This window comes from Silurus meridionalis, chromosome 14 (genome assembly GCF_014805685.1).
Source record: "Silurus meridionalis isolate SWU-2019-XX chromosome 14, ASM1480568v1, whole genome shotgun sequence".
In the NCBI taxonomy this organism is placed as follows: Eukaryota; Metazoa; Chordata; class Actinopteri; order Siluriformes; family Siluridae; genus Silurus; species Silurus meridionalis.
The window spans coordinates 1,309,302-1,334,167 of NC_060897.1; the positions used below are offsets into that span (position 1 = coordinate 1,309,302).

Below are 24,866 nucleotides of genomic sequence, written 5' to 3' on the forward strand. Positions count from 1 at the left end.
GTCCTGCATGAAGATCAGTTTCACGCTTGGAGACTGTTTTTGACAATTAGAATTGATTACATACACTGAGAGTCGTTTCAGAAGATCTACAGAATTGATCGTATCATGAAGCATGGGCAGGTTGAGCTTCACCACATAAATGCTGAGGTCTCAGGTGTTCTCCTGATCTTATTTATTTGTTCTTCTCTGTTCTTTCTCTGTGGCCTTTCTGATGTCACATTCTAGTTGAGGCAATCATGGTCCTGGCTGCTCACGTAAGATAGAAAATAAAAACCTAGAACTGGAAATCATCTTTGATCGACTCCCTCAACTCCTCAGTTCCTCGCAAGGTTCTTGACGGAAAAAAGTCCTTCAAGAACGATGCCTATGGCTGCAGAAACACCGCAAACATGGAGGACAGATTTGGAATTGCAGGAACTTTTGTTCCTGATGTTTGACTCACCTTGACTCATTTTGAAGAGATCTTCACCTTCTGATGTTTTTCTGGAGCACCGAAGGAAACGAGAACATGGACATCTGCTCCGTCATGCTTTTATAACCAGTCTGTTCTCTCATCTGTCCCACTTTTTCTTTCTTTCTTTCTTTCTTTCTTTCTTTCTTTCTTTCTTTCTTTCTTTCTTTCTTTCTTTCTTTCTTCGTTTCTTTCTTTTCTTTATCAATTTCTGTTTCTTCTCTATTTATTTTTCTTTTCTATCTCTCCTTTTCTATTTCTTTTTTCCTGTTTTATCTCCCTTTCTCTCTTTCTCTTTTTCTTTCATTTATTTCCCTCCTTTAATTTATTCTTATCTTTCCTTATGCAACTCCCTACATCTCTCTCTCTCTCTCTCTCTCTCTCTCTCTCTCTCTCTCTCTCTCTCTCTATTTATCTTTATAATTGTCTCTTTATCAGTGCTTCTCTTTAATTTTCTTGCTCTTGTCTTTTTTTTTTTCTTCTCCTCCTCAGGTTTGCTTTGCTGTTGCCCCGGACGTCCATCCTTTTCCTCTCATATGTGAATAAATCTGTCCATCGTGCGAAAGAAGCGAGAAACAGACACTGCTGCGACGCTGACACAACACACACACACACACACACACACACACACACACACACACACACACACACTTACAAACACACACACACACACACACACACACACACACACACACACACACAAACATACACATGTTGGTTTATTCAGGGGAAAAACACACGATGCACATTCCCGAAATCAAAAGGAAAAAAATCTTCAAAAAATGTTTATTTATTTATTGAAAACTGAGCCTGAGAGAAAAACCTGGATTTTTAAAAGAAATCGTAGATGTAATTTCACTATGGACCATTAGGGTGTGTGTATGTGTGTGTGTGTGTGTGTGTGTGTGTGTGTGTGTGTGTGTGTGTGTAGGGAGAAAAAAAGAGGTTGTAGTAAATCATTAGAGTCAGTTTTCACAGGGATGGAAAGAAAAAAGAAAAAAAAACCTCTCTACAGAGAGGAGGACTACTTTTGTCTCGCGCCAGGAGGACGGAAAACGAGGACGGACCCGTCGGCTGAAAGCATGCTGCGAGCATGTCGTCCTCCATGTCGTCCTCGTACTCCTCCTCCTCCTCCTCGTCTTCTTCTTCTTCTTCTTCATGCTCTGAGAACAATAATCTTTTTAATTTTCTATCCATCGATCATTTTTCTTTTTTCTGTTCAACCATGTTTTTTGTTTTTTTTAAACGGACTTTGTGTTTGGAGAGACGATGGGACAAATGAGAAGGACAGAAAAATGGGCCTCAAGACGTCCTGGAGGAACTGATGAAAAATAAAAATAGGGACCCTAACTGGGAGTGCACTTTAGTGATGGACATAAAAATGCGCCCTTTTTTGCGTGGGATGGGGAAGGGGACGGGCGAGGACAATTTTTGCCATAGTGTTTTATTTTTCTACCATTTCTCCACATGCCCCTCATTTCCCGCCCATCCTTCGCCAAATCCGTACCTGTTTCGCTCGAGGTGTTTTTCCTTCTCGGAGTTCGTTTTTTGCTCGTGTGTCTGGTTTGCGTCCGTCACCGTGCTCCTGTGTATGACACGTCCTGTTGCCTGACCTCCAAATCCCGAACTTCAACAATCCTACAATCTTAGGTCCCCTGTAGCCCCGCCCACTGTCTCTAGCTCCTCCCACAGCAGCTCTTGTTAAAGCGAAATGTGTCTTCTGTCCTGTGTCTTAGAGGATTGGTTTCTTTGTACTCTCTCTCTCTCTCTCTCTCTCTCTCTCTCTCTCTCTCTCTCTGTGTCTGAATCCAGCGGCTACAAGGAATGACAAAGAAAAAAAAAGTCGGGTTGTGATTTACTTATTACATTTTTTTATTTTTGTATTTTGTGTTGTTTTTTTTGCCTGAGTGTGTTGTTTTGTTTGTGAAAATTGTTCACTCGAGTAGAGCTGGGCGATAAAAAAACAACTGGCCCATTATACCATTTTGTTGTGGTTTTTTTTGTTGAAAAAAGAAAAGAAAACTAATTTTTGGTTTCAGCCAATCAGAACACTACAAGTGCACAACCAATGAGAACAGAGAGGAGGTGGGGCTTAATATAATACTATTTAGCTTTAATAAATAAATAAATAAATACTCTAAAATCTCTAGTGCTGCATTTGATTCTATCTATCTATCTATCTATCTATCTATCTGTCTGTCTGTCTGTCTGTCTGTCTGTCTGTCTGTCTGTCTATCTATCTGTCTGTCTGTCTGTCTATCTATCTATCTATCTATCTATCTATCTATCTATCTATCTATCGTTCCTCTTTGTCTTTTCCACACACTGCGGTCTCTTCCTTAATCTCTTTCCCACTCTGTTGTTCTACCCCTATTGTTTTTTCTCCTCTTTCCATCTTTTAATATTTACCTAGGCTTTTCTTTCTTTCTTTCTTTCTTTCTTTCTTTCTTTCTTTCTTTCTTTCTTTCTTTCTTTCTTTCTTTTTTCTTTCTTTCTTTCTTTCTTTCTTTCTTTCTTTCTTTCTTTCTTTCCTTGCATTTTTAATCCCCTTTCTCTTTCTTTGCCCTTATTTCATTTCTCCTTATTTCTTTAATTTGTTTTTAACCCCTCTCTCTCTCTATCACTCTCAGTCCAGCTCTCATTCTATCTCACTGTTTCCATCACTTGCTCTCTATTTTATTATATTATTTTTATTATTATTATTATTCATCCCATATTTCTCTCTCTTCCAATCTCTCTCTCTATCTCTCTATTTTGTTTCCTCAGGGCTCCACCCACCCAAAAAAATAGAAAGTGGAAGTAATTTCACTGTGGACCAATCAGGTGTGTGTGGGTATTGGGGGCGGGGCTTATTATAGATCGCTCCTTGAAACGTCTTGATTATTGTTACGTAATCATGAATGCACTGAAGAATGTTTTCTCCCCTCTTCATATCGTCCAGCTCTATTCCTTACCAACACGAGACTGAGACCAACAGGGACTTTTCCTCATTCCTTCACCTTCATCTCTCTCTCCATCAAATCCCTCCATCACTGCACTCCATCACTCGCAGCAGTGCAGGACAATTATTCATACTATAACCAGCAAACCTGATCAATGTCCATTTGTCTCAACTGCATTTGATCGCTGCTCTTTAGCTTTCACTCCAGGCTAATGTTACTAATGAATAATGGACCTTTACGAAGCTTCAGAAATGCACCTGGGCTTTTTTAACCAAACATTATGGACATCTGACCATAAGATTGTTATGTGCCTCTTTTTAAACATTCCATTCCACATTTAGTCCTTGTTTGTTGATAAGCTCCACTCTTCTGATAAGATGTTCCACCAGATTTTGTGGAATTTTGTGGAGATTCATTCAGCTACAAGGGTGTTAGTAAAGTCAGGTACTGATGTAGGTGAGATGGTGAGGAGGCCTGGGATGCAGTCAGCGTTCATTCATCTTCAGTAGGGTTTAAAACAGGACATCTACATCCTCCAACCCATGGAAAGCAAATCTTCACGGAGCTGGCTTTGTGTCCACAAAACATTCTATACAATTCTGTACCTCCAACTTTGTGGTAACAGTTTGGAGAGGAATATGGCTGGAAATCTCAGGTGTCTCAGGTGTGACAGACGATAATGTAGCCTTCTGACAGTCTTGTATGAAAAACGCTAGCAAAACCCTGACAGCTTAGAAACCCATAATAAGTTAAGGGTACAGGCTCTTTATTAGTACCTAGAATAATGAGAATTAAAGCAGAGGGGAAAGGAACTTTTCGAGCGGTAGATTTTAGATCAGAACAGCGCAGATCGTGTTCCGAAATAAATAAAGTGTAAATAAAATGGTAAATAAGCAATTAACAGCCTGGTTAACTGCCGAGTCATAGCACATTCACAACGCATGCAAAAACAGCAAATATATACAAAAATAGATGTATTATTGATGTAATAACTATGGGCATGTGGGCGGGGCTTGCTAACTTGTCCGAGTTGTTTGCTAGCGAGCACTAAAACAATAATGGTTCTGGTATCTGATTCCGGAGTGTAAAATTGTCTCTCACAGAATGTCATTTTTTTGTAGGAAAAATAATGCGTTTCCTGATTTTTCCTCTACTGCATAAGTACAAGCGAGGAATAAAACCTTAGTTCTTATGAATCAGCTTTGTTAATCTTCCCATCGACATGAACACACACACACACACACACACACACACACACACACACACACACACACACCGGGGAATTGATCTTCTGAATCAAAGGACATTCTGTCAGTTCCTTTGTTTCTGTCTCTGCTTCATCCCTCTCACTTCCTCTGTGGCTGTGTTCCAAATGCAGGTTTAATATCTTATTGGAATTCATGCTGGCCACTGGTGATCATCGTTAAAACTTCAGAGGTCCTTTGAAGGAGAGTCGCTGGGACAGAGGACGACCACCGGATAGCGAGCAGCTAATAATTAATAATAATAATAATAATAATAATAATAATAATAAACAAATCAACAGAATCTGATCCTCATGAACTCATTCTTTTCTCTCCCTCCTTCATTCCTCTTTCATCCTTCTCTCTCTCTCTCTCTCTCTCTCTCTCTCTCTCTCTCACACTCCCCCCATTTCATCCCTCTCATTTTTTTCTCTTTATTTCTTTCTCTCTATCTAGTACTTTCTTTCCATCTCTCTCTCTCTCTCTCTCTCTCTCTCTCTCTCTCTCTCTCTCTCTCTTTCTTTCTCTCTGTGTGATACATTGCAGTTATTAATCTTTACTCTGTTCTGACCTCATTTCCCTCCTGAGCAGAATTTCATCTCCTCTAACCCCTGTCTCGTCTCTGTCTCAACTGTACTCTGTCTTATCACAGTCTCGTCTTAATCTCATCTCTGCCTTGTCTCCGTCTCATCTCAGTCTCGTCTTTGTCTTGTCTCTGTCTCGTCTCGTCCCTCTCGGTGTCAGTGGTGTTTGCATGCCTACTGTTAACATGGATGATGTCAAACTTGATGCAATGATAAATGAATGAAATGAAATGTGTGATGCAGAAAAAAGACAAAAAACAACAACAGAAGAACTCGACACCGAGCTCAGCACTCAGCGCCGCTAACGCCGATCCCGATCGGTCGGCAGAGTAGCGGGGTGTGTGTGTGTGTGTGTGTGTGTGTGTGTGTGTGTGTGTGTGTGTGTGTGTATACGCTGTATCGCTCTCCAATCGCCTTTTTCCGTTTCTCCGTCTGTTTCCTTTCAGAAATGTTTTACTTTTTTATGAGTTTGAATAAAAAAAGAGGAGATAAGAAGAAACTGCAAATTTATCAGGGCAAAAAAAACAAACAAAAACAATATACTGATGTGAATGATGAAGATGATGATGATGGTGATGGTAATGATGATGACTTGATGGTGGTTAAAATAAAAAATATGTACCTAAACCCATGTGTGTGTGTGTGTGTGTGTGTGTGTGTGTGTGTGTGTGTGTGTGTGTGTGTGTGTGTCTGTCTGTCTGTCTGTCTGTCTGTCTGTCTGTCTATCTATCTATCTATCTATCTATCTATCTATCTATCTATCTATCTATCTATCTATCTATCTATTTCCAGCTCTCTCTCTCACTCTGAACATTCTTTACTCTCTGTCCCAGACTTTCATCTGTTTCTTTCTTTCTTTCTTTCTTTCTTTCTTTCTTTCTTTCTTTCTTTCTTTCTTTCATAACTGAGGGAGGAGGAAAGGGCGAAGCAGGGACGGAAGGAAGGTAGGAAGAAAGGAGGGAGGAAGAAAAGAGAGGAAAGAGGAAAGAAGAAGAAAAATGAAGTGGTAGAAAAGAAAAAGAAGAATGAGGAAAAGAGGAAGAAAAGCAGGTGTGTATGTGGGTGTGTGCGTGCATGCGTGCGCGCCCGTCTGTGTGTGTGTGTGTGTGTGTGTGTGTGTGTGTGTGTGAAAGCACACACTGCACCAAGGTGATGACATGGCACTTATCATTAACACACACGTGAACACACACACACACACACACACACACGAGGGGCTGGGCCTGCTACAGTCTCCATGGCAACATTCCCACAGTGCAAAAAAATCATTTAGTCGGAAAGACACTGTGCTCCGGTTCAATGGGCTGGGAAAGAGAGAGAGAGAGAGAGAGAGAGAGAGAGAGAGAGAGAGAGAGAGAAAACAATAGACATGATGAGAGTGAACGAGAAAAACAGAGAGAGATGGGCAGTAAGGCTGATATGATGAAGAATGATAGACATGAAAAGAAAGAAAGAAAGAAAGAAAGAAAGAAAGAAAGAAAGAAAGAAAGAAAGAAAGAAAGAAAGAAAGAAAGAAAGAAACTGATGGATAGTACGGCATTGATCAACAGTAAGAACGGGGGAACGGACATTGGGATAGAGAGAGAGAGAGAGAGAGAGAGATTAGAGATTAAATTTAAAACATTAGATAATAATCATTCTGACATTATTACATCACATTCACACATTCTGTATCTCACATCATTAAAAAAGAGGAACTTCATCATCCTCAACTTTACAGAAAACACTTCCAACAGTCCGTTTCTCTACAAACGTCTGCAAGTTGTGGGTGAACTTCATGGTGAAAATCATTTCTGAGCCGAGCTTCAAGCAACCCAACAAACACCCCGTTTACTTCTACTGACTCCTTATTCTGGATCTTATTCTTTCTGGAAAGCCACATGAACAGTTTTGCAGAACAGGAAGTTAATTGAAACAGGTTTATGTTTTTTTCTTGCAGAATAAATATGAGCATGGATAAATAATGCAAAAGAAAAGTCATGAGCCTCCTCATTTCAAACACCACTGTTGTAGGAAATTCAACAAAACTACCAACCTACAATAGCCACAAAACAGATGAACCAAAGTTTCATCTCGAGTGCAGAAAACACAGCAAACATCTGGATTAGAATCTTGGTGAGCTATGTGCTGATTAGTAATGGTTCTATGCACTATTCTCCGCTGGAGGTCCCCAGTTTGTTTTTCAATAGGTCATTTATTTAGAGACCTCCAGCATAATTTGGTTGACTGATCTGGACCAAAGAAATCAGTCCACTTTGGCATTCTCATCTGCTCTGAATCACTTTTACACAAACAGTGTAGGCCTCTTTTATTCCCAGTCCCTCAAAGGATCCCTGCTGCATAAAGGACAAGGCAAGAAACCCAGTCCATTCATCCATAGATGGAGAAATGCTGAGCGATGGGAAGATTTACTCAACCCCATCATCCCAGTGATTCACCATGGCAGAGTTTTCAGCAAACTCCCCTCAGTGGTTGTGGCTTTGACTCATGGATCTGTTGATATTCATCAATCTTTCAGATCTTATGTTTGCCATTTGCCTTAATTTGGTTGCAGATGTTTGCATGGCTTTTAGCAGATGTCCTAGTTTTGTGCTTCCTGTCTCTCGTAATGCTGCACGCTTGAGTTGAAAGACGTTGCACTCAGATAGTCATAGTAAAAGATCGACTCTTCGAAGAGCTATGTACTGAGAAAGGCATTAGTTTCCCGTCGAAACTCTAAGTTTCTGCCACGCATGTAATATTAAAATGATGTTTGACCTGTAACTTTCACTACTCCAGGTTCTAGCAGAAAGAGTTGCTTGCTGTAACCCAGTTTTCCAACTGCTGTAAAAGTGCCTTTGTAGTTTCCTGCCATCTCAGTCCAGTCCCATAAAAGTATCCTTGCATAGTTTTAAGCCTAAATGCCTTCATACGAGCCGAAGGAGTCCCTGCCCTACTTCATATAGTGGAAGTGCTGCAGCTCTGATCATGTGATGCCCTGACCAGAAAAAGTCCAAAATTGTCTTCTGCAAAGTTGCAGTCAATGCCTTTGGTGGATTGACAACCATAAATTTGTGCCAAAGCAGGGAGGCCACCAGGTTGTTATTAACCAACACCTGGCCTCTGTATGACATCTGGGGCAATAACCACTTCCATTTCCCGTCCCAGTTCTTATCTTGATATTGTTGCGCCCCAGAACTTTAATTTCTGTGCGTCCCCACTTTAACCCACCAGGCAAGCAGGGTACCTTCCCTCTTCCTGTTGTCCAACCTGTAAAGCCTTCATTTGTCCCAGTTGACTTTTGCTGAAGAGGCCTTTTCATAGCATTCCAAAGCCTTCACAGTTGTGCATTATTGTTTTTGATTAAAAATATTAATGTCGTCTGCAGATACCACTAGTGTAGAGTCAGTCATACAGCCTGGTAAACTAAAACCAGGCGAATGCTTATTTAGGACGCATATGAGAGGCTCAACTGCCAAGGAATTGAGCTGTCCAGGAATGGGACAACCTTGCCTTATTCCTCTCTTTTCTGGTATTGGTCGACTGAGACCCTGCCCACCATTACAATACATAAGGCAATGTTGTAAAAAAGATTCACTCAGGATGTACACTTCTCTCCAAAACAAAGGCTTTTAAAAGTGAAAAAAGAAAATCATGATCTATTCTTTCGAGGGCTTTTTTTTTTTGATCCTTCGATAAAATTCCAACATTATTAATAGTTTGTCTATTATGGTTTGATCAGAAACACAATAAGTCTGATCTCTATTTACACCTTCAGCCTATTAGACAGAGCAGCTCTAGAAAGCACGTTATAGTCCGTACATAAAAGAGCTACAGGTCTCCAGTTCTTAACTTGGGTTAAATCTCCTTTTTTTTGGGAAGTAACGTTAAACCTGTCCTTCTACAGGAGATCGGGAGAAGCTTCCCCTTGAAGGAGCTTACTTAAACCTCATGCAGATCGGGTCCAATTGCCTGATGCCAGCTGACTGACAGCTGTAGTGAGTTCCTCCAGGCTTAGATCCTGGTCCAGCTCAGTTTGTTCAGTTGTGGTTGGATGAGGAAGGTTCACCAGGAGTTTCCTTTCACACTGTTTATTGCATTGTTTATTATCACACAGCTTAAAGTAAAAGCCATGGCATGTCTCCTCATTTGCATTTTAGGCATGTAATGCGCTGTTGAAAAAGAAAGCGCTTGATGCATCCATGTCTTTTAGCTGAATGTGTCGGGACCTCACCAGCGCTCCATTCACTTTTTCCTGCAGAAGGAACTCAGCTCCAGTCGTTTTCTCTGCAGTGCCTCATTGCTTGTAGTCTCTGGATGAGTAAACTGTGTATGTGTCTTTTTCCTCTTCTAACTCCTCTATGGCCTGTGTTAACATGACAGAGGAAAAGGATGTGTACTGCTGGCAGTAAACCCAAACTTCACTTTTCCCAACCTTCCAGCATTGAGCCAGGGACTCAAAAAGTTTTTAAATTCTCACAAAAAGATTCATCCTGAAGTCATTTATTGTGAAAGTGCACTGAGACGTATTGACTCTTTGCTTTAGAAGAGGATTGACAGTGGTGAGGTGGTGATCAGTTTAACAGCACGTTCAGATAACTGTGTTCTAAGTGCTGGTGATATATAGAGTCTGTCTCGTCCTGCTGCACTCATTCTTTCATCCACAACTTTCACCCTTTGCTACTGTTTTGCAGATGTTTTTTGTTCTTCATGCATCTATTAAATCAAACAGATGTATTAGTTGCTTTAGGCTTTTATTAGACTGTAGATTGTGGTTCTTTACTTCAGTCAACAGTACAATTTAAATCTCCAACTAAAACAATGTGATCGCCGTCATTTGCTTCGAGTGTTTTCTTTTTGTTATCAACAAAAGTTTCAGAGAGAGAGAGTAGAGAGAGAGAGAGAGAGAGAGAGAGAGAGAGAGAGATGTAAATGTAGAGAGAGAGAGAGAGAGAGAGAGAGAGAGAGAGAGAGAGAGAGAGAGAGATGTAAATGTAGAGAAAGAGAGAGAGAGAGAGAGAGAGAGAGAGAGAGAGATCTAGAGAAAGTATAGAATGTATCTCATTTATAGACCTAATCAGCTCCGGGGTTAGGGGCCTTCCTCAGGGGCCCAGGAGAGGCAGCTTGGTGTGACTGGGATTTAAACTCACAATCTTTGGAAACAAAGTGTAATAGCTTCACCCCTACGCTCCCACCTCACCCACATGAAGCAGGACCCTGGAGAGAGTGCAGCTTTACAGGATCTTCACTTCTGAGTGAACAATGAAACAATCATTTTCAGTCTGAGTGCAAAAGTTTATACCCCCTGAATTTATAAAAGGAATCAGATGAAATCCTGTGTACCCCTGCGTAAGGTTACGATGTTCTCCGGACTTTTAACTCAAATCCACGCTGACTGCCATCAATGAACTAAACAGGAAGTTCACAGACGTACACAATCCTGAGAACAGAAGAGAATTGAGTGTATGAAGATGATGATCTCGTCGACGAGCTTCAAATGTCCCCTGAGAGCGTGACAGATTTGTTATTTCACCCCTAGAGGGAGTGCCATTAATTTTGAAGTGAGTAACCTGCTTTCGAAGAAAATGCACTATATGGGGGGTGCCAATATTTATGGAGCTGCAGTGAGACTGTTTCGAGATCTACAGATAAATCAATAAAAAATAAACAAATGTTTCCTGCGCCATATTTGTCTCTGTATTCCTACTGACCCAGTTACTGTGTGTGTGTGTGTGTGTGTGTGTGTGTGTGTGTGTGTGTGTTCCCACCACCTAGAGAAAAAAGCACAGATTTACACAAATAAACACAAACACACACACACACACACACACACACACCGTTTTTTTTCTTTCTTACTTTCTTTCTTCCTGGAGGTTCCTAGAAGAACCTGGAGTTTTGCTTGATAGAAAAAAATCCCAAAGTCTGAACATTATATCCATTAAACAATCCATGACCAAGAGGTTCAGAGAAGCACCAGATGCCAGCATGATGCTCCCACCAGCATGCTTCATGCAGATGTTCTCTGGTTAAACAGTTTCAACTAATTCTGTAACTTCATTTAATTATTGTTGAGAAGCTTTAGGTTACTGAGGATCCACATTTCTGAGGTTCTAAAGGGACCAGAATCTATAATTTGTCAGAAGAGTTCATCTGGTCCCTGAGATCCTGAGAGCATCCTGACCATCTCCAGCGCAGTGTGGTATCTCAGCACCACAGTGTTTTAAATGGAAAGCCCTGCAAACGTTGGTGAAGGACACCCAACAACCTGCTACTCAAAATCTACACCCCAGTAGATATCTGCACAAAGCTCAAGCGATCATCACGGACTCCTCACATTCCAGTCACAAAACATTTCACCTTTGTCATTTGAATGAGTAGAAAAAAAGTATTGGCCCCCAGGTGATTACATGTTCGCTCACAACCCACCCAAACATTTTCACCTGCGATCAAACGTTCTCCTTCTTGTACAACAATGAAACCATGATGTTCTTCTCTTTCTTGTGGGTATTACTGTTCTTCATCTCCAAGGAACCTCCTCAGAAGTTCGTTCTGTAGTTCTGGCAGAGGAACATCCTCGTGTAGGCTTCTCCATATAGGGTTCTTCCAGACCGATAATATGTGTGTGTGTGTGTGTGTGTGTGTGTGTGTGTGTGTGTGTGTGTGTGTGTGTGTGTGTGTGTGATGTTTGCTGATCCTGCGTTGTCTCAGAAGCTACCTGAGAAGTGTGTTCCCTGATTCTATCCCTCGATGTGTCTCTTTACGACGTAGTTTAATGGCCAATCGATTTCTTACACACTCTCTCTCCTCATTTCACGCTGATTTATTCCCAAGTCTACACCGAGCGTGCGTGTGTGTGTGTGTGTGTGTGTGTGTGTGTGTGTGTGTGTGTGTGTGTGTGTGTCGTAGCACATAGCCACAGGCTGCAGCATTTTCCCCACCCCGGAGAACTGCAGCCTATCAATCCACAACACACACTCGTTACCAGCCGAGTCGGAGACGCCGTTAATGCACAATAACTCTTCTGTGACAATCTCAGAGCTGGAAGGCGTCTGTGTACACCGAGGTGTGGAGCTCTGACTGCAGGAAATCATCCCAACACACGTCAAACATCCCCCAGAAGGCCATAAAAACCACTGAATCCTCCATGTTCATTCTTTAGACCTTCTTTCATTTCTTGTTAGAATCACATGCAAATGTTCGACACATCCTTCACATCGAAACCCCCCGAGAATCCTCCGGGAAGATAACGAGGAGGAATAAATCAAAAATCTATTATTTGGTGGTGATTTCAGTATTCTATGACGTAATCGAATAAATAAAACATTCATTTAATTTATATGCATTTATTTTATAAAAAATACAATCTGGCATTTGTGGGGATTTCAGGTTAAAAATATGTACATGATTGTTATTATTCATTATTATTCTTGTGCAAAATCAATTATTATTATTATTATTATTATTATTATTATTATTATTATTATTATTATTATTTATTTTTTTATGTCCATGCCTTGTGCCTTGTTCTCATTTTCTTATTTTTAGGGGGGAGGTTTTCATGTAAGTTTGCTTCCCCCTGGTGGTAAATAGGAGAATTGCTCTCAAGCAAACCCCTGAAAAACAACCTTTGTTCCAGGAAAAGTAACTGAGGAGAACAATCACAGGTGAATTTGCACACCTATTTATGGACTGGTTAATCCAATGAGAATTACCTGATTGTATAGTGTTGTATCTTCTTCTTTTTTATGCTTTCGGCTGCTCCCACTAGGGGTCGCCACAGTGGATCATACCGTCTCTATACCCTTCCTTTTCCTCCTTCCTGGTGGCTCCATCCTCAGCATTCTCCGACTGATATACCCCATGTCCCTCCTCTGAACATGTCCAAACCATCTCAATCTCACCTCCCTCACCTTGTCTCCAAAACGTCCTACATGTGCTGTCCCTCTAATAGACTCATTTCTAATCCTGTCCATTGTCGTCACTCCCAACGAACATCTCAACATCTTCAGCTCTGCTACCTCCAGCTCCACCTCCTGTCTTTTACTCAATGCCACTGTCTCTAAACCATACAACATCTCAGGTCTCACCACAGTCCTATAAACTTTCTCTTTCACTCTCACAGATACTCTTCTATCACAAATCACTCCTGCTATCACTCTTCTCCACCCACTCCACCCTGCCTGCACTCTTTCTTCACTTCTCTAACACACTCTATTACTTTACACTGTTCACCCCAGGTACCTGAACTCCTCCACCTTCTCCACCTCTTCTCCCTGCAACCGCACCCCTCCACTGCCCTCCCTCTCATTCACACACATGTACTCTGTCTTACTCTTACTGACTTTCATTCCTCTTCTCTCCAGCGTGTACCTCCACCTCTCCAGGCTCTTCTCCACCTGCTCCCTACTCTCACCACAAATCACAATATCATCCACAAACATCATAGTCCACGGAGACTCCTGTCTGACCTCGTCCTTTAACCTGTCCATCACCACTGCAAACAGGAAAGGGCTCAAAGCCGATCCTTGATGCAGTCCAACCTCCACCTTGAACCAGTTTGTTGTTCCTACTGCACACCTCACTGCTGTCACACTGTCCTCATACATGTCCTGCACCACCCTCACATACTTCTCTGACACACCTGACTTCCTCATACAATAGTATAGTGTTGTATACAGAACTTTATTAATCTCAGAGGGAAAGCCATAAACTGCAGTAACAATCCAAAGTCAAGCATTTTACAATGAAATGAAAAATATTTTTTGTATATATGTTAATACATTATGAGAATATTTGAATATGAAAATGCGAATTTAGCCTTAAAAATAATGAGAGCTGTAATGAAGTGATTGGACTGAAGCTCTTCTCTCGAACTATTTTTTATTTTAGAATATTCTTCTGCCGTCTAGTGGTCAATAAGTGAACTTCTCCAAATTCTGAAGAAATAAAACCCAACTCGGATCTTGTCTTTTTTTTTTTTTTTTTTTTTTGCTGTAAACTCCACAATCTCGTCCTAAGAACAATTAACAATTTATAAATTTCTTAATAAGACATTTTCTGTGTTTTATTTGGTTAATGAAACCCCAGATCAGTAAATAATAATCCCAAATAATATCAGTAATACCCAAGATTTTATAATCATCCTATATTTAAAGTGTTTACATGTTTAAAGTGAGGAATTAGTTGTTTAAGAGAAAGATATTGTTTATTATGATCGTTGTCATTGTTTAATTATTACAGTGAATAGCAAAGAGGATCGCTCGGTAATTGACTCGTCGTCCTGCTCGCTGTGTTCCTCCCCGAGCAAAATCCAGTCCTTAGTGTCGATAACCGAGTAGCGAATCTTGGAGTGTTTTGTTGCTATTACGGCTCTTCATCACTTCCTATCATGTCCTAAATCCACGTAATGAATAAATGAATCGATTCTAAGAGCTGGAATTTGTTCGATCCGGATTTAATCGTGTTTTTGTGGTGTTATTCATTCAGGTAAGTAGCTGGATCCGATATATCTCTGCTACTGAGTGAATTTCATGAGGTGATTTAACTGTAAGGGTTTAGCATGTGGGCTGTGTCCTGATCCGCGCGTCTCTGACTATGTAGGCGCACTGCATTCAGGTTTGTATGAACGGCTACCTAGTGCCCTTCGTGTTCTATTATCAGCTGTTTGGGATTCGGCCGCGGTGATTCGGGTTGTAGCATGAACGCGGGCGAATCTGCTTTTTATAGCGATGATAAATATTTTGATTGGGTTTTATTAGTGTTATTACTCTTATTTGGTTTCATTAAAGAAACAATCTCACTTTTTAAACAAATTGCGTTCCAAATGCACCCGAGTTTGGTGTCGAAAAATGTTTGTAACATAGGGGGTGTAACGGTACACGTATTTGTATCGAACTTTTTCGGTACAGGGCTTTCGGTTCGCTGCACGTGTGTACCGAATGCAATCCTTTTTACGTGCTAAACGGAGTTAAAATCCGAGTTCCTTCACAAACATATTAAGTGGCGGACTTGTGTATATATAAAATAAACTAGAGTTTACACACAGTTACTGTGTAGCGGAAATAGTACTAGAAATACGATTTGTAGTGCGTTGTTTTGAGCCTGCCTGAAATTACTAGCGATGTGAGTGCTTTAGTGTTTAATGTCCAGCTTTTAAAAGGAGAAAATCGTGACAATTCCACATATCGAGGAAGTAAATAAATGACTAATAGAAGGAATGAAGTCATTTGTTAAAGTATGTTAAAATAAGTAGAACCGTTAAATAGATCTTTAGAAAATTACACACATACACAATTGTGTTCTCCAAACAGAGTTTAACAAATGTAAACAATTAAATTACATTTTTTTTTTTTTACGTTTGTATAATTTTATTTAATCAATTTAATTTGTGCAGTTGAATTTAATTGCTTAATTGAATCAATATAAAAAAGTGTATTGCATTAATTAAACAAATTTAAACTGTTGATGAAGAAATGTTCATAATAATAAAAAACTGCGTTTATAAAACACAATCAGCAATTTCAGGTTTTGTGCACCGCCCCACCCCCTCGAGTTAAAAAACCGAGGTACGTACCGAACCATGAATTTTGTGTAACGTTACACCCCGAATATTACACAATCAAATAGGGATGCATTGAAATCAAAATTCTGGGCTGAAACTAAAAATGGCTTATTTGAAATGATTTTAAAATACTTTATAAATAATTGTTCATTTTTAAATTAGACTTTTTAAGTTTGTGAAATTGTATTAATGTAAACTGAAAAACTACAAACCAATAAAATAATTCTACTTTTTATTAAAAGTGTCACAACAAATTGGGGAAAAAAAACAAAATCAAACAGAGTATTAAACAAAAATTCTTTAGAACAAATTTTAATATATTCTTCTCCATTGAGTTCTTTTTAACAAAATACAATTGAACAATTATTGTGCAAAAAACAGCAGTAACACAAACTAGAACCGACCTCAAACTGTAAACAACAGATGCAGCCACAAGTCAAGAACAAAGTTTTTAAGGTTGAACACATTTTTTTTTTGTTGTTGTTTTCTATTTCAGTAAAAGTAGCAGGTTTCACTTCAAGCACAACAGCTGCTCAGATTTCTGGCAGGAGAAATGGTTCCTCTTCTCATTGAGAACATGAGCTGCTGCACTGAATTCCCTTTTACTCTCTGTGCTGGTGCTTGGGGCAGATAAATTCCTCTTTCTTCATGCATCAGTAGTCAAGTAGATTCAGCCAATGAGTACTTCAGCTCAATACGTGTTCAGTCAAATCCAAAAACGACATTTTCAGATGAAAATTCGGTGCATCCTTCTAATCCAGGCTAATGGAGCTAATAGGTAATGAAAGTTCATGGTTTCTGGTTTATCAGGGTGCAGACTGGTGTGGAGATGGGGATATGATTGTTTAATGCAGAACCTAAAAAAAAAAAATTAAATAATAAAAATGCGTGGTCAGACGTTTTTTCACTTCTCCGCTCGTTAGTTTAGTGCCCGCTGATTGGACCCTGGACAGGCCACACCTACTGGACCCAATCAAGTTTTCTTACGAGTTTGTTGATTTGTTACTGATGTATCGGGTTCAATCCAAATAAAATCTAATCCAACCCCTTCGTTCCCAGAGCTCATGGTGACCCTGATGGACTCGGTGCCCAAACCGGGCTCCTCGCAGGTCTCGGACGTCGTGTTCGTTATCGAGGGCACGGCCAACCTCGGGCCGTACTTCGAATCCCTGCGCAAGAACTATATCCTACCGGCTATCGAGTGAGTTCCAGACTTCAGTAAGGAATAAAACACATCAAAGATGTAATGGGAAATGAATCGGTGGTGATTTGATGTGAGGAGCCAATCAAAATCCGGTATTTGAGTACCAACCTAACTTACTGATCATGTGACCGCAGGTACTTTAACGGAGGCCCTCCGGCGGAAACTGACTTCGGAGGAGACGTGAGTAGGATACTCATCATTTCTGTTCTTCTCACTGAGTAGCGTATACTGACTGAGGAACGTTCTCTCTGGCAGTATGGAGGAACCCAGTACGGCCTGGTGGTCTTCAACACGGTGGACTGCGCTCCTGAGTCTTACGTCCAGTGCCACGCCCCGACAAGCTCTGCCTTCGAGTTTGTGTCGTGGATCGACAGCATCCAGTAGGCCCCAACGTCAGATCCGAATCTAGAGAAGATTCTTTTCCTGAAAGCCCCAAACCACGTCTGCTTACGTTCCTCATTGTGTGTTGTCAGGTTTATGGGAGGAGGAGCTGAGAGCTGCAGCCTCATCGCTGAGGGACTCGCTGTTGCACTGCAGCTGTTCGACGACTTCAAGAAAATGAGGGAGCAAATGTCAGTGTTTTATTGTTGTATTTTCTCTTTTTTTTGGCTTATTGTACATCTAGAAAAGGCATGTTCCATTATCAGAGGTGGGGGTGTGGCCTCTGTGTAATAGTTTTAAGAGGGGGTGTGGCCTCTGTGTATTAGTCAAATTAGAGGGGTTGGGCCTCTGTGTATTAGTCCAATAAGAGGGGGTGTGGGGGTCTGTGTGTTACTCTAATAAAAGGGGGTGGGGTTTCTGTGTATTAGTCCTATAAGAGGGGGTGTGGCCTCTGTGTATTAGTCAAATTAGAGGGGTGGGCCTCTGTGTATAAGTCCAATAAGAGGGGGTGTGGCCTCTGTGTATTAGTCAAATTAGATGGGTGTGGACTCTGTATTTGTCCAATTAGAAGGGGTGTGGCCTTTGTGTATTAGTTCAATAAGAGGGGTGTGGCCTCTGTGTATTAGTTCAATAAGAGGGGGTGTGGCCTCTGTGTAATCATTTTATAAGAGGGAGTGTGGCCTCTGTAATAGATTTTTAAGAGGGGGTGTGGCCTCAGTAATAGTTTTTTAAGCGGAGGTGTGGCCTTGGTGTTGGAGTCTAAATATAAGGAGTTGACTGACACTGATGAATTCTACTGCCGTTCTTCTCTTGTGTTCCAGCGGACAAACTCACAAGGTGTGTGTGCTGCTGTGTAACTCCCCCCCGTACCTGCTGCCCGCCGTGGAGAGCGTCAGTTACACGGGCTGCACCACAGACAGCCTGGTGCAGATCATCCGAGACGTGAGTCACTGCAGGAAGGCAGATTTTAAGATCTCGTGGTTTTCTGATCGTCCTAAGGTTTGAGCTTAGAACCTTCTCTTTTCCCCTGCAGAGAGGAATCCATTTCTCCGTGGTCGCCCCACGGAAACTCCCGGCTCTCCGAGCTCTCTACGACCGAGCGTCGCCTATAGGAGCACCTGAGCCTTCGCACCCGGACTACAGCCAAGACCCGTTTCACATGGTGCTGATCCGCGGCATTGCACTCCCGGGTAACGCACCGCGTTTCACACATTCCCCGCGTATGCCCTTTCTGGTCCTGAGCTCTCCGCCTCTTTAACGTTTATGATGATGATGTCTTTGTGTGCAGTCGCTCCTGGAGGTGGTTCCAGTTCCGTCGCCCTCAAACCCTGTCCCGGCATTTTGTCCCAGCAGCCTCTGCCTAGCAATCAAACTCCCATATGCTCCGCCCCCCAGCCTCCTCCTTCAGTCAGCACTACGCACACGTACCCAGGAAATGTGAGCTCACCAAAAATATTACAATGGCCTAGAGATGTTTTTGGGAAACATTTGTGTGATCATCGGTTCTCTCTGCTTTTGTCTCACTTTCGGTTTCTCAGTCTCTGACTGCGGCGGCGGCTGCAGCTGCAATGGCCGTGGAAGCCGCCAGCAAAAGTCGATGTGAGTCTGCGTTTATTCTCTTTTTGATCATTCACCTTGAAAACTCTGATACTCTGATAGGAGGCATCCTGCATCTTCTAACCTGCTAGTAGCCTAATTAAACACTAGCTAGATAGTTAGCTAGTCGAGGAAAACCGTCTACACACGGTGTCATTTTCCTGGTCTCAGGTCTCTTCCAGAATTCAACACGCTCCCCTATGGGCCTCAAGCAAAGAACGATGCTACCACCCCCATGCTTCAACGCCACAAAGTTAATTATTTCTCTTTTTTTAGTCGCAGGTATGAGCGGCGGCCCCCCTTTCAGCACCCCGCCGACTCTTCCGTCAGTGGGTGGAGTCAAATTACCGCCAGTCAGCCAGCCCAGCCTATCTACGGTCACCACAGTGTCCACACCCATGATACCACAGCAGCCAGCCCCTCCCCCGGTCCCACAGCAGCCACAGGTCATGCCTCCCGGGCAGCCGCTGGCCAATCAGCAACCCCCTCAGGCTCTCCAGCAGCCGCCTCCGACCAATCCGCAGGCACCGCCGGTTTCTCAGCCTGGCATGGTGAGGCAGCATGACCATGAGTGTGAACGCATTTGTTTCTCTCACAGGACGTTCATAATCTTTCTTTCTTTCTGAACGATATGCTACCAGAGAACACCACCACGTAGCGACGAAAGGTCGACTGATTAACCGGCATCGATTGTTGATTGCTGGAAATATCAGCTATAAAAAAACAAAACCATTAGTTTTTCCCCGATAGTTGCGTCAGCGCTAGAGAAGGTCCTTTGTCATTCTACAGTAAGAGAGCGGCCTCTAGAGGCAAATCGTTGACAGTGCGTTTGTTTTGACGCGTGAGACTTCGCGCTGTACCGCGTTAGTTTATAGTGCATTAACTAGAGTTAAATAAATGATAGATAGGATTAAAATACGGATTCTTTGGATACGGTCGAGTGCATAAGTTTGCGCACCCCACTTTCTTCGTTTGAAATAATTACATTCGTCTGACGGTTTTGTCTCCGTCACTGAATAAACATTACGTCACTTCTCAGACGTGTCGCAGCGAATTGATTGATTGGAACTCGCCTCATTAAGGAAGTCTAACGATCAGTCCCGATACCTGACGAGATTCACCTGAAAACGGAAAAGCCTGAAACATTAAAAAAGATGTTTTACACCACGAGTCTTGTTTAATTAATGATTCTAACATTTATTCAATAATTCATTATGAATTAATTATTTGATATTTTAGAGTGTGACAATAGGCAAATAATATTAATAATAATATAATTGAGAATAATAGCAGGAAATGATATAATGATTATCTAAAAAATAATATTATTAAATGCATGTTGAATTTTATCAAGTCGTGTCATTTTAAGGGAAAGTGGCAGCAAATTTTTATGAAGTTTTAATAATAATATAATAATTAAGAATAATTATTTATTAATTAATTTTGGTGTAATGATAAAATGAATAAAAAGCTAAAAGTTGATACGTTTTGGTGAAGCACTGATTTGTTGATCTTTTCTCTTCGATATCATTATTTCAGTCTGGAGTTTCTGTGCCGCAGCCGGGAGCCAACCCCATCTCTGTTCAGCAAAATGTTCCCAGTAAAGTGGTGGCCTGGAGTGGCGTTCTGGAGTGGCAGGAGGTGAGGAAACGCGTGTGTGTGTGTGTGTGTGTGTGTGTGTGTGTGTGTGTGTGTGTGTGTGTGTGTGTGTTACATCATATAGCTTTGACGAGTCTCTGAAGGACCACATTTTAGCTCGGATTGATGAGCAGATCAGGTAAAGACTCGCTTACAAGAAGTCACCAGCTGTTTGAACGTGTCACTAATGAACACGTGAGTAATGAACACGCTCAACCAATCTCCAACTCGTTATATAGGTAGAAACCCAACCAATCAGCGAGGAAAGCACCGCTTCTAATTTCACACACAGGTTTTCTTCAGATCAACACCACAAAAGCCAGACGGAGCTGGGGGTGCCAACACTTTTAATCTCCATTGATTGACAGTGTGACGGAGGAAATGTTTTTAAAAAAACGAATGATGTTTGATTAGATGACATTAATGATGTAATGACTCCATTAAGACATTTTCAAACAATATAATTTGATTAAAACACGACTATTTAATTTCTTCTGTATTGAACTGTTTGGGGGCGGAGCTACTTACGATCATGGAGTGATTCAGACCAATCAGATAGCGGCCTGATGGTCCACGAAAGCTAGGGTTCTGAGGTAAATTGGTAAAGACTTTTTGGTGAAAAATTGTCGCTATGGCAACCTTTAAAATCGAATACTACCTCATTGGCTGGCGAAAGAATTAGAAAAAAAAATATCTCCTAGGTAGGACCCGCCCCCTTTTCCTCCTGCTAATTTGCATATTCATGACATCCTGCTATTTTAATGCGACATTTTTTTTTCCACAGAAAATGCAAACGTGTTTATATACTTTATCGTGGCAAAAGTGTTGGGACAGCTGAATTCCCTGAAACCGTCAGCACACCTGTTGCAGGATGTCTTTAGATGTCTTCTCCCTTCACTTGTAGTAGGAGATAGAGGAGCTGTAGAACTTCAACCCTGTTCAACACGTTTGAGATGAAAGTGGCCTCCTCACCTTCTCAGCTGCATCACTACCTGACTTTACTAACAGCCTTTTAGCTGAAGGAATTTTTACCAGAATCCAGTGGAACGTCGTCCCGGAAGAATGGAGCTCATTATAACAGCAAATGGAGAATACATGTGGAATTGGATGTTCAAAAAGAAGCACATCACAGTTTTATGGTCAGGTGTCCACAAATTAATGATCACTGCTCAATAAAGTGTTTATTTTACTTGGAAAAAATCAGATACATTTACATAAAATATTCCAACCTTTTAGATTTATTTAATTAATTAATTCTTCTACTAATGAGAAGAAGGAAAATGAAGATGATGAGGAGGATAAGGATGATGATGAAGATGAGGAGGATAAGGATGATGATGAGGAGGATAAGGATGAAGATCATTAGGAGGATAAGGATGATGATGATCTTCAGGAGGAGCATAAGGATAATGATGATGATGGGAGGAGGAGGAGGATAAGGATGATGACGAGGATACGGATGATGATGGTGGTGAAGATGATAGGAGGAGGAGGATAAGGATGATGAGGAGGATACGGGTGATGATAGTGGTGAAGATGATAGGAGGAGGAGGATAAGGAGGATACGGATGATGATAGTGGTGAAGATGATGATGATGAGGAGGATACGGATGATGATGGTGAAGATGAGGAGGAGGAGGATACAGAAGATGATGGTGGTGGTGGTGATGAGGATGTAGAGCGTTTAAAGACGTTACCAGGAGACGCAGGTGCAGTAATGAAGCTTGGAGGCCGTGTTTACATCCACCATCAATAAAAGTGATTAATGAAGCGGAATCGTGGGATTGATTGACAGCGACATGTACCACACACTGTCTCCCACTGATTAGGACATTTCATTAGCGTTCGTGTGTGTGTGTGTGTGTGTGTGTGTGTGTGTGTGTCTGATTTTATTACCCACGCTGCACCTCTGGGAACCCCAGAGAGCTTCATTTGTGTTTTTATCAGCCAGTCGTCAATCATTCAATGTTCCTTCGCTAAAAGAAACGTGGGACGGACGTGGGACAGACGTGTGTGTGTACTCTTGCTTGCCGATGTTCCTCTTAACGTCCATGCCGAGACCATTAGGCTTCTCCTGATTGGTCATTGATCCGCCATTAATTTGTTATCGACGAGGGAGGAGAGGGACTGTGTGTGTGTGTGTGTGTGTGTGTGTGTGTGTGTGTGTGTGTGTGTGTGTGTGTGTTTGGAAGGTTGTGTTGTATCGATGTAAGATGTTTCGTCTATCTCGCCTCAAGCCTCACCATCAATCTGTGTCACTGAGACGTGTGTGTGTGTGTGTGTGTGTTTGAACAGAAGCCCAAAGCCTCCTCCATTGACTCCAACACCAAACTGACTCGCTCACTGCCCTGCCAAGTGCAAGTCAACCAGGGAGAGAACCTGTGAGTATTAATACACACACACACACACACACACACACACACACACACACACACACACACACACAGTGCATATAGAACTGTTTCTTTCGGTGCACATGTGTAAGAGCTGCAGTCCTTTTTACGTGTGGAACAGAGTCAAGATTGGAGTTTCTTTAGGAACCTATTAAGTGGCGGACCACAAGTTTGTTGGTCTCAACAAACTTGTGAGTTTGTGTGTGTGTGTGTGTGTGTGTGTGTGTGTGTGTGTGTGTGTGTGTCATGCTTGGTCTGTGCGTGTTCAGATTTACGTGTTGAATATCTGTACACGTTTCTGTTGATGATGATGATGATGATGATGATGATGATGGTGGTGTTTTTCTGATCGCAGGAACACGGAGCACTGGCCTCAGAAGCTCATCATGCAGCTCATTCCTCAGCAGCTCCTGGTGAGTGGGAGGGGTTTAAACACCAAAACCCTTCCGTTTTATCAGGACGTATTTGAGGTGTGACGTGATCACGTGATCTCGGTTGACAGGAGGGACCTTGTGGTATATTTATCTAGGATTCGGTTCCCCTTGTTTCCCGATGGAGCCGTGGGTCACATGATCACAACATTGACGTCTATGTGCAACTTCAGTTCCATTGCAATGTGAAATATTTCTTTGATCTTTTGAACATGTTTATTTAACTGTAAGGGTCAGACAAAATGTCTGTCTAAATATAATTAATTATTATAATAAAATTATTATATAAATATATAATATAATGTAATTTTTTGTACTTATGTAGAATATTATGTGAGCAAATGAAAATAACCGGGTTTAGTCATGTGACATGTCATGAGATTTGTTTAACGCGAAGTTCAAGAAGAAGCACAATGCCCAGGTGTCCACAAGCTTTTGGCGGTAAAGTGTGGGGGCGGAGCGAAAGCGTTTGGAAACCCCGGTGTAGCAGCAGTGAAATGAGAGGAGCGTTTCCAGATCGAATCTCATCCACCCGAGGTCCAGACGGAAAGCTTCCTGCGGCCAAATTCCTCTTTTCAGCGCCTCTAATCGCACACTTAGGAGTTTAACACGAGCGTGAAATATTCCTTTAATTATCTCTCCATCCCCATTAGAGCTCTGATTTGCAGCCGTTGTTTCCTTTTTCAAATCGTTCCCAGGTTCCTCTCCTCATCGTTGATTTACAGTAAAACAATTTTTAGTTTATACAAACCTTGTGCGTCACTAGTCTCCACCCCCTCACACACACAGGTCTGGAGAAGCCCCGCCCACTATTTTGTGTATAACCTGATTAAAAACCGATGCAGAGAGTTTATAACGATGTCCTGCAGAAACGCTCAGTTATCTAATCCGTGTGTGTGTGTGTGTGTGTGTGTGTGTGTGTGTGTGTAGACCACTCTGGGTCCTCTGTTCAGGAACTCTCGCATGGTCCAGTTCCTGTTCACGAATAAGGATGTGGAGTCTCTGAAGGGGTTGTACCGCATCATGACCAACGGCTTCGTGAGTAAAACGCCTTTTATTTTTACTGTATTATTTGAGCTCTTACTCGAATGTAAACAATGAAATCAAATAATCACGCAATATTGTGATAAAGCGTTTCGAACGACTGGCCTATGTCAGTATTCTGGAAAGGGGGCGTGGCCTCTGTTTGTTCTTTGACTCGATACAATCCATTTTGTTTCTCGGTTTGTTAAGAGGCGTGGCCTGTTTGTGGGTGTGGCCACAGCGTTTGTTATATTGTAGGAGGTGTGGCCTAAGTGCATAATATATGGTAGGAGGTGTGGCCTAAGTGCATGATATATGGTAGGAGGTGTGGCCTAAGTGCATTATATAATGTAGGAGGTGTGGCCTAAGTACATAATATATTGTAGAAGGTGTGGCCTAAGTGCATGATATTTTAGGGGTGTGGCCTAAGTGTGTGCTA

General features: G+C 41.7%; 2 protein-coding genes across 4 annotated transcripts in view; both read left to right on the forward strand.

The window, feature by feature from the left end:
* Nucleotides 1–2,466, forward strand: part of syt3 (synaptotagmin III) — a 46,704-nt gene extending 44,238 nt beyond the window's left edge. Inside the window, 1 exon segment of the mRNA XM_046865776.1 lies at nucleotides 944–2,466. The gene's annotated coding sequence lies outside the window, so the exon portion shown is untranslated.
* A 12,040-nt stretch (nucleotides 2,467–14,506) lies between these two features.
* Nucleotides 14,507–24,866, forward strand: part of med25 (mediator complex subunit 25) — a 22,276-nt gene continuing 11,916 nt past the window's right edge. For all 3 annotated transcript variants that reach the window (XM_046865773.1, XM_046865774.1, XM_046865775.1), the window contains exons 1-14: nucleotides 14,507–14,686; nucleotides 16,821–16,962; nucleotides 17,100–17,145; nucleotides 17,221–17,345; nucleotides 17,439–17,537; nucleotides 18,168–18,288; nucleotides 18,380–18,536; nucleotides 18,635–18,783; nucleotides 18,885–18,945; nucleotides 19,219–19,493; nucleotides 20,482–20,583; nucleotides 22,876–22,961; nucleotides 23,329–23,386; nucleotides 24,335–24,442. In XM_046865773.1, coding sequence (XP_046721729.1) covers nucleotides 16,826–16,962; nucleotides 17,100–17,145; nucleotides 17,221–17,345; nucleotides 17,439–17,537; nucleotides 18,168–18,288; nucleotides 18,380–18,536; nucleotides 18,635–18,783; nucleotides 18,885–18,945; nucleotides 19,219–19,493; nucleotides 20,482–20,583; nucleotides 22,876–22,961; nucleotides 23,329–23,386; nucleotides 24,335–24,442 — 1,524 coding nt within the window. In that variant the 5' untranslated portion in view covers nucleotides 14,507–14,686; nucleotides 16,821–16,825. The remainder of the gene's footprint in view (nucleotides 14,687–16,820; nucleotides 16,963–17,099; nucleotides 17,146–17,220; nucleotides 17,346–17,438; nucleotides 17,538–18,167; nucleotides 18,289–18,379; nucleotides 18,537–18,634; nucleotides 18,784–18,884; nucleotides 18,946–19,218; nucleotides 19,494–20,481; nucleotides 20,584–22,875; nucleotides 22,962–23,328; nucleotides 23,387–24,334; nucleotides 24,443–24,866) is intronic.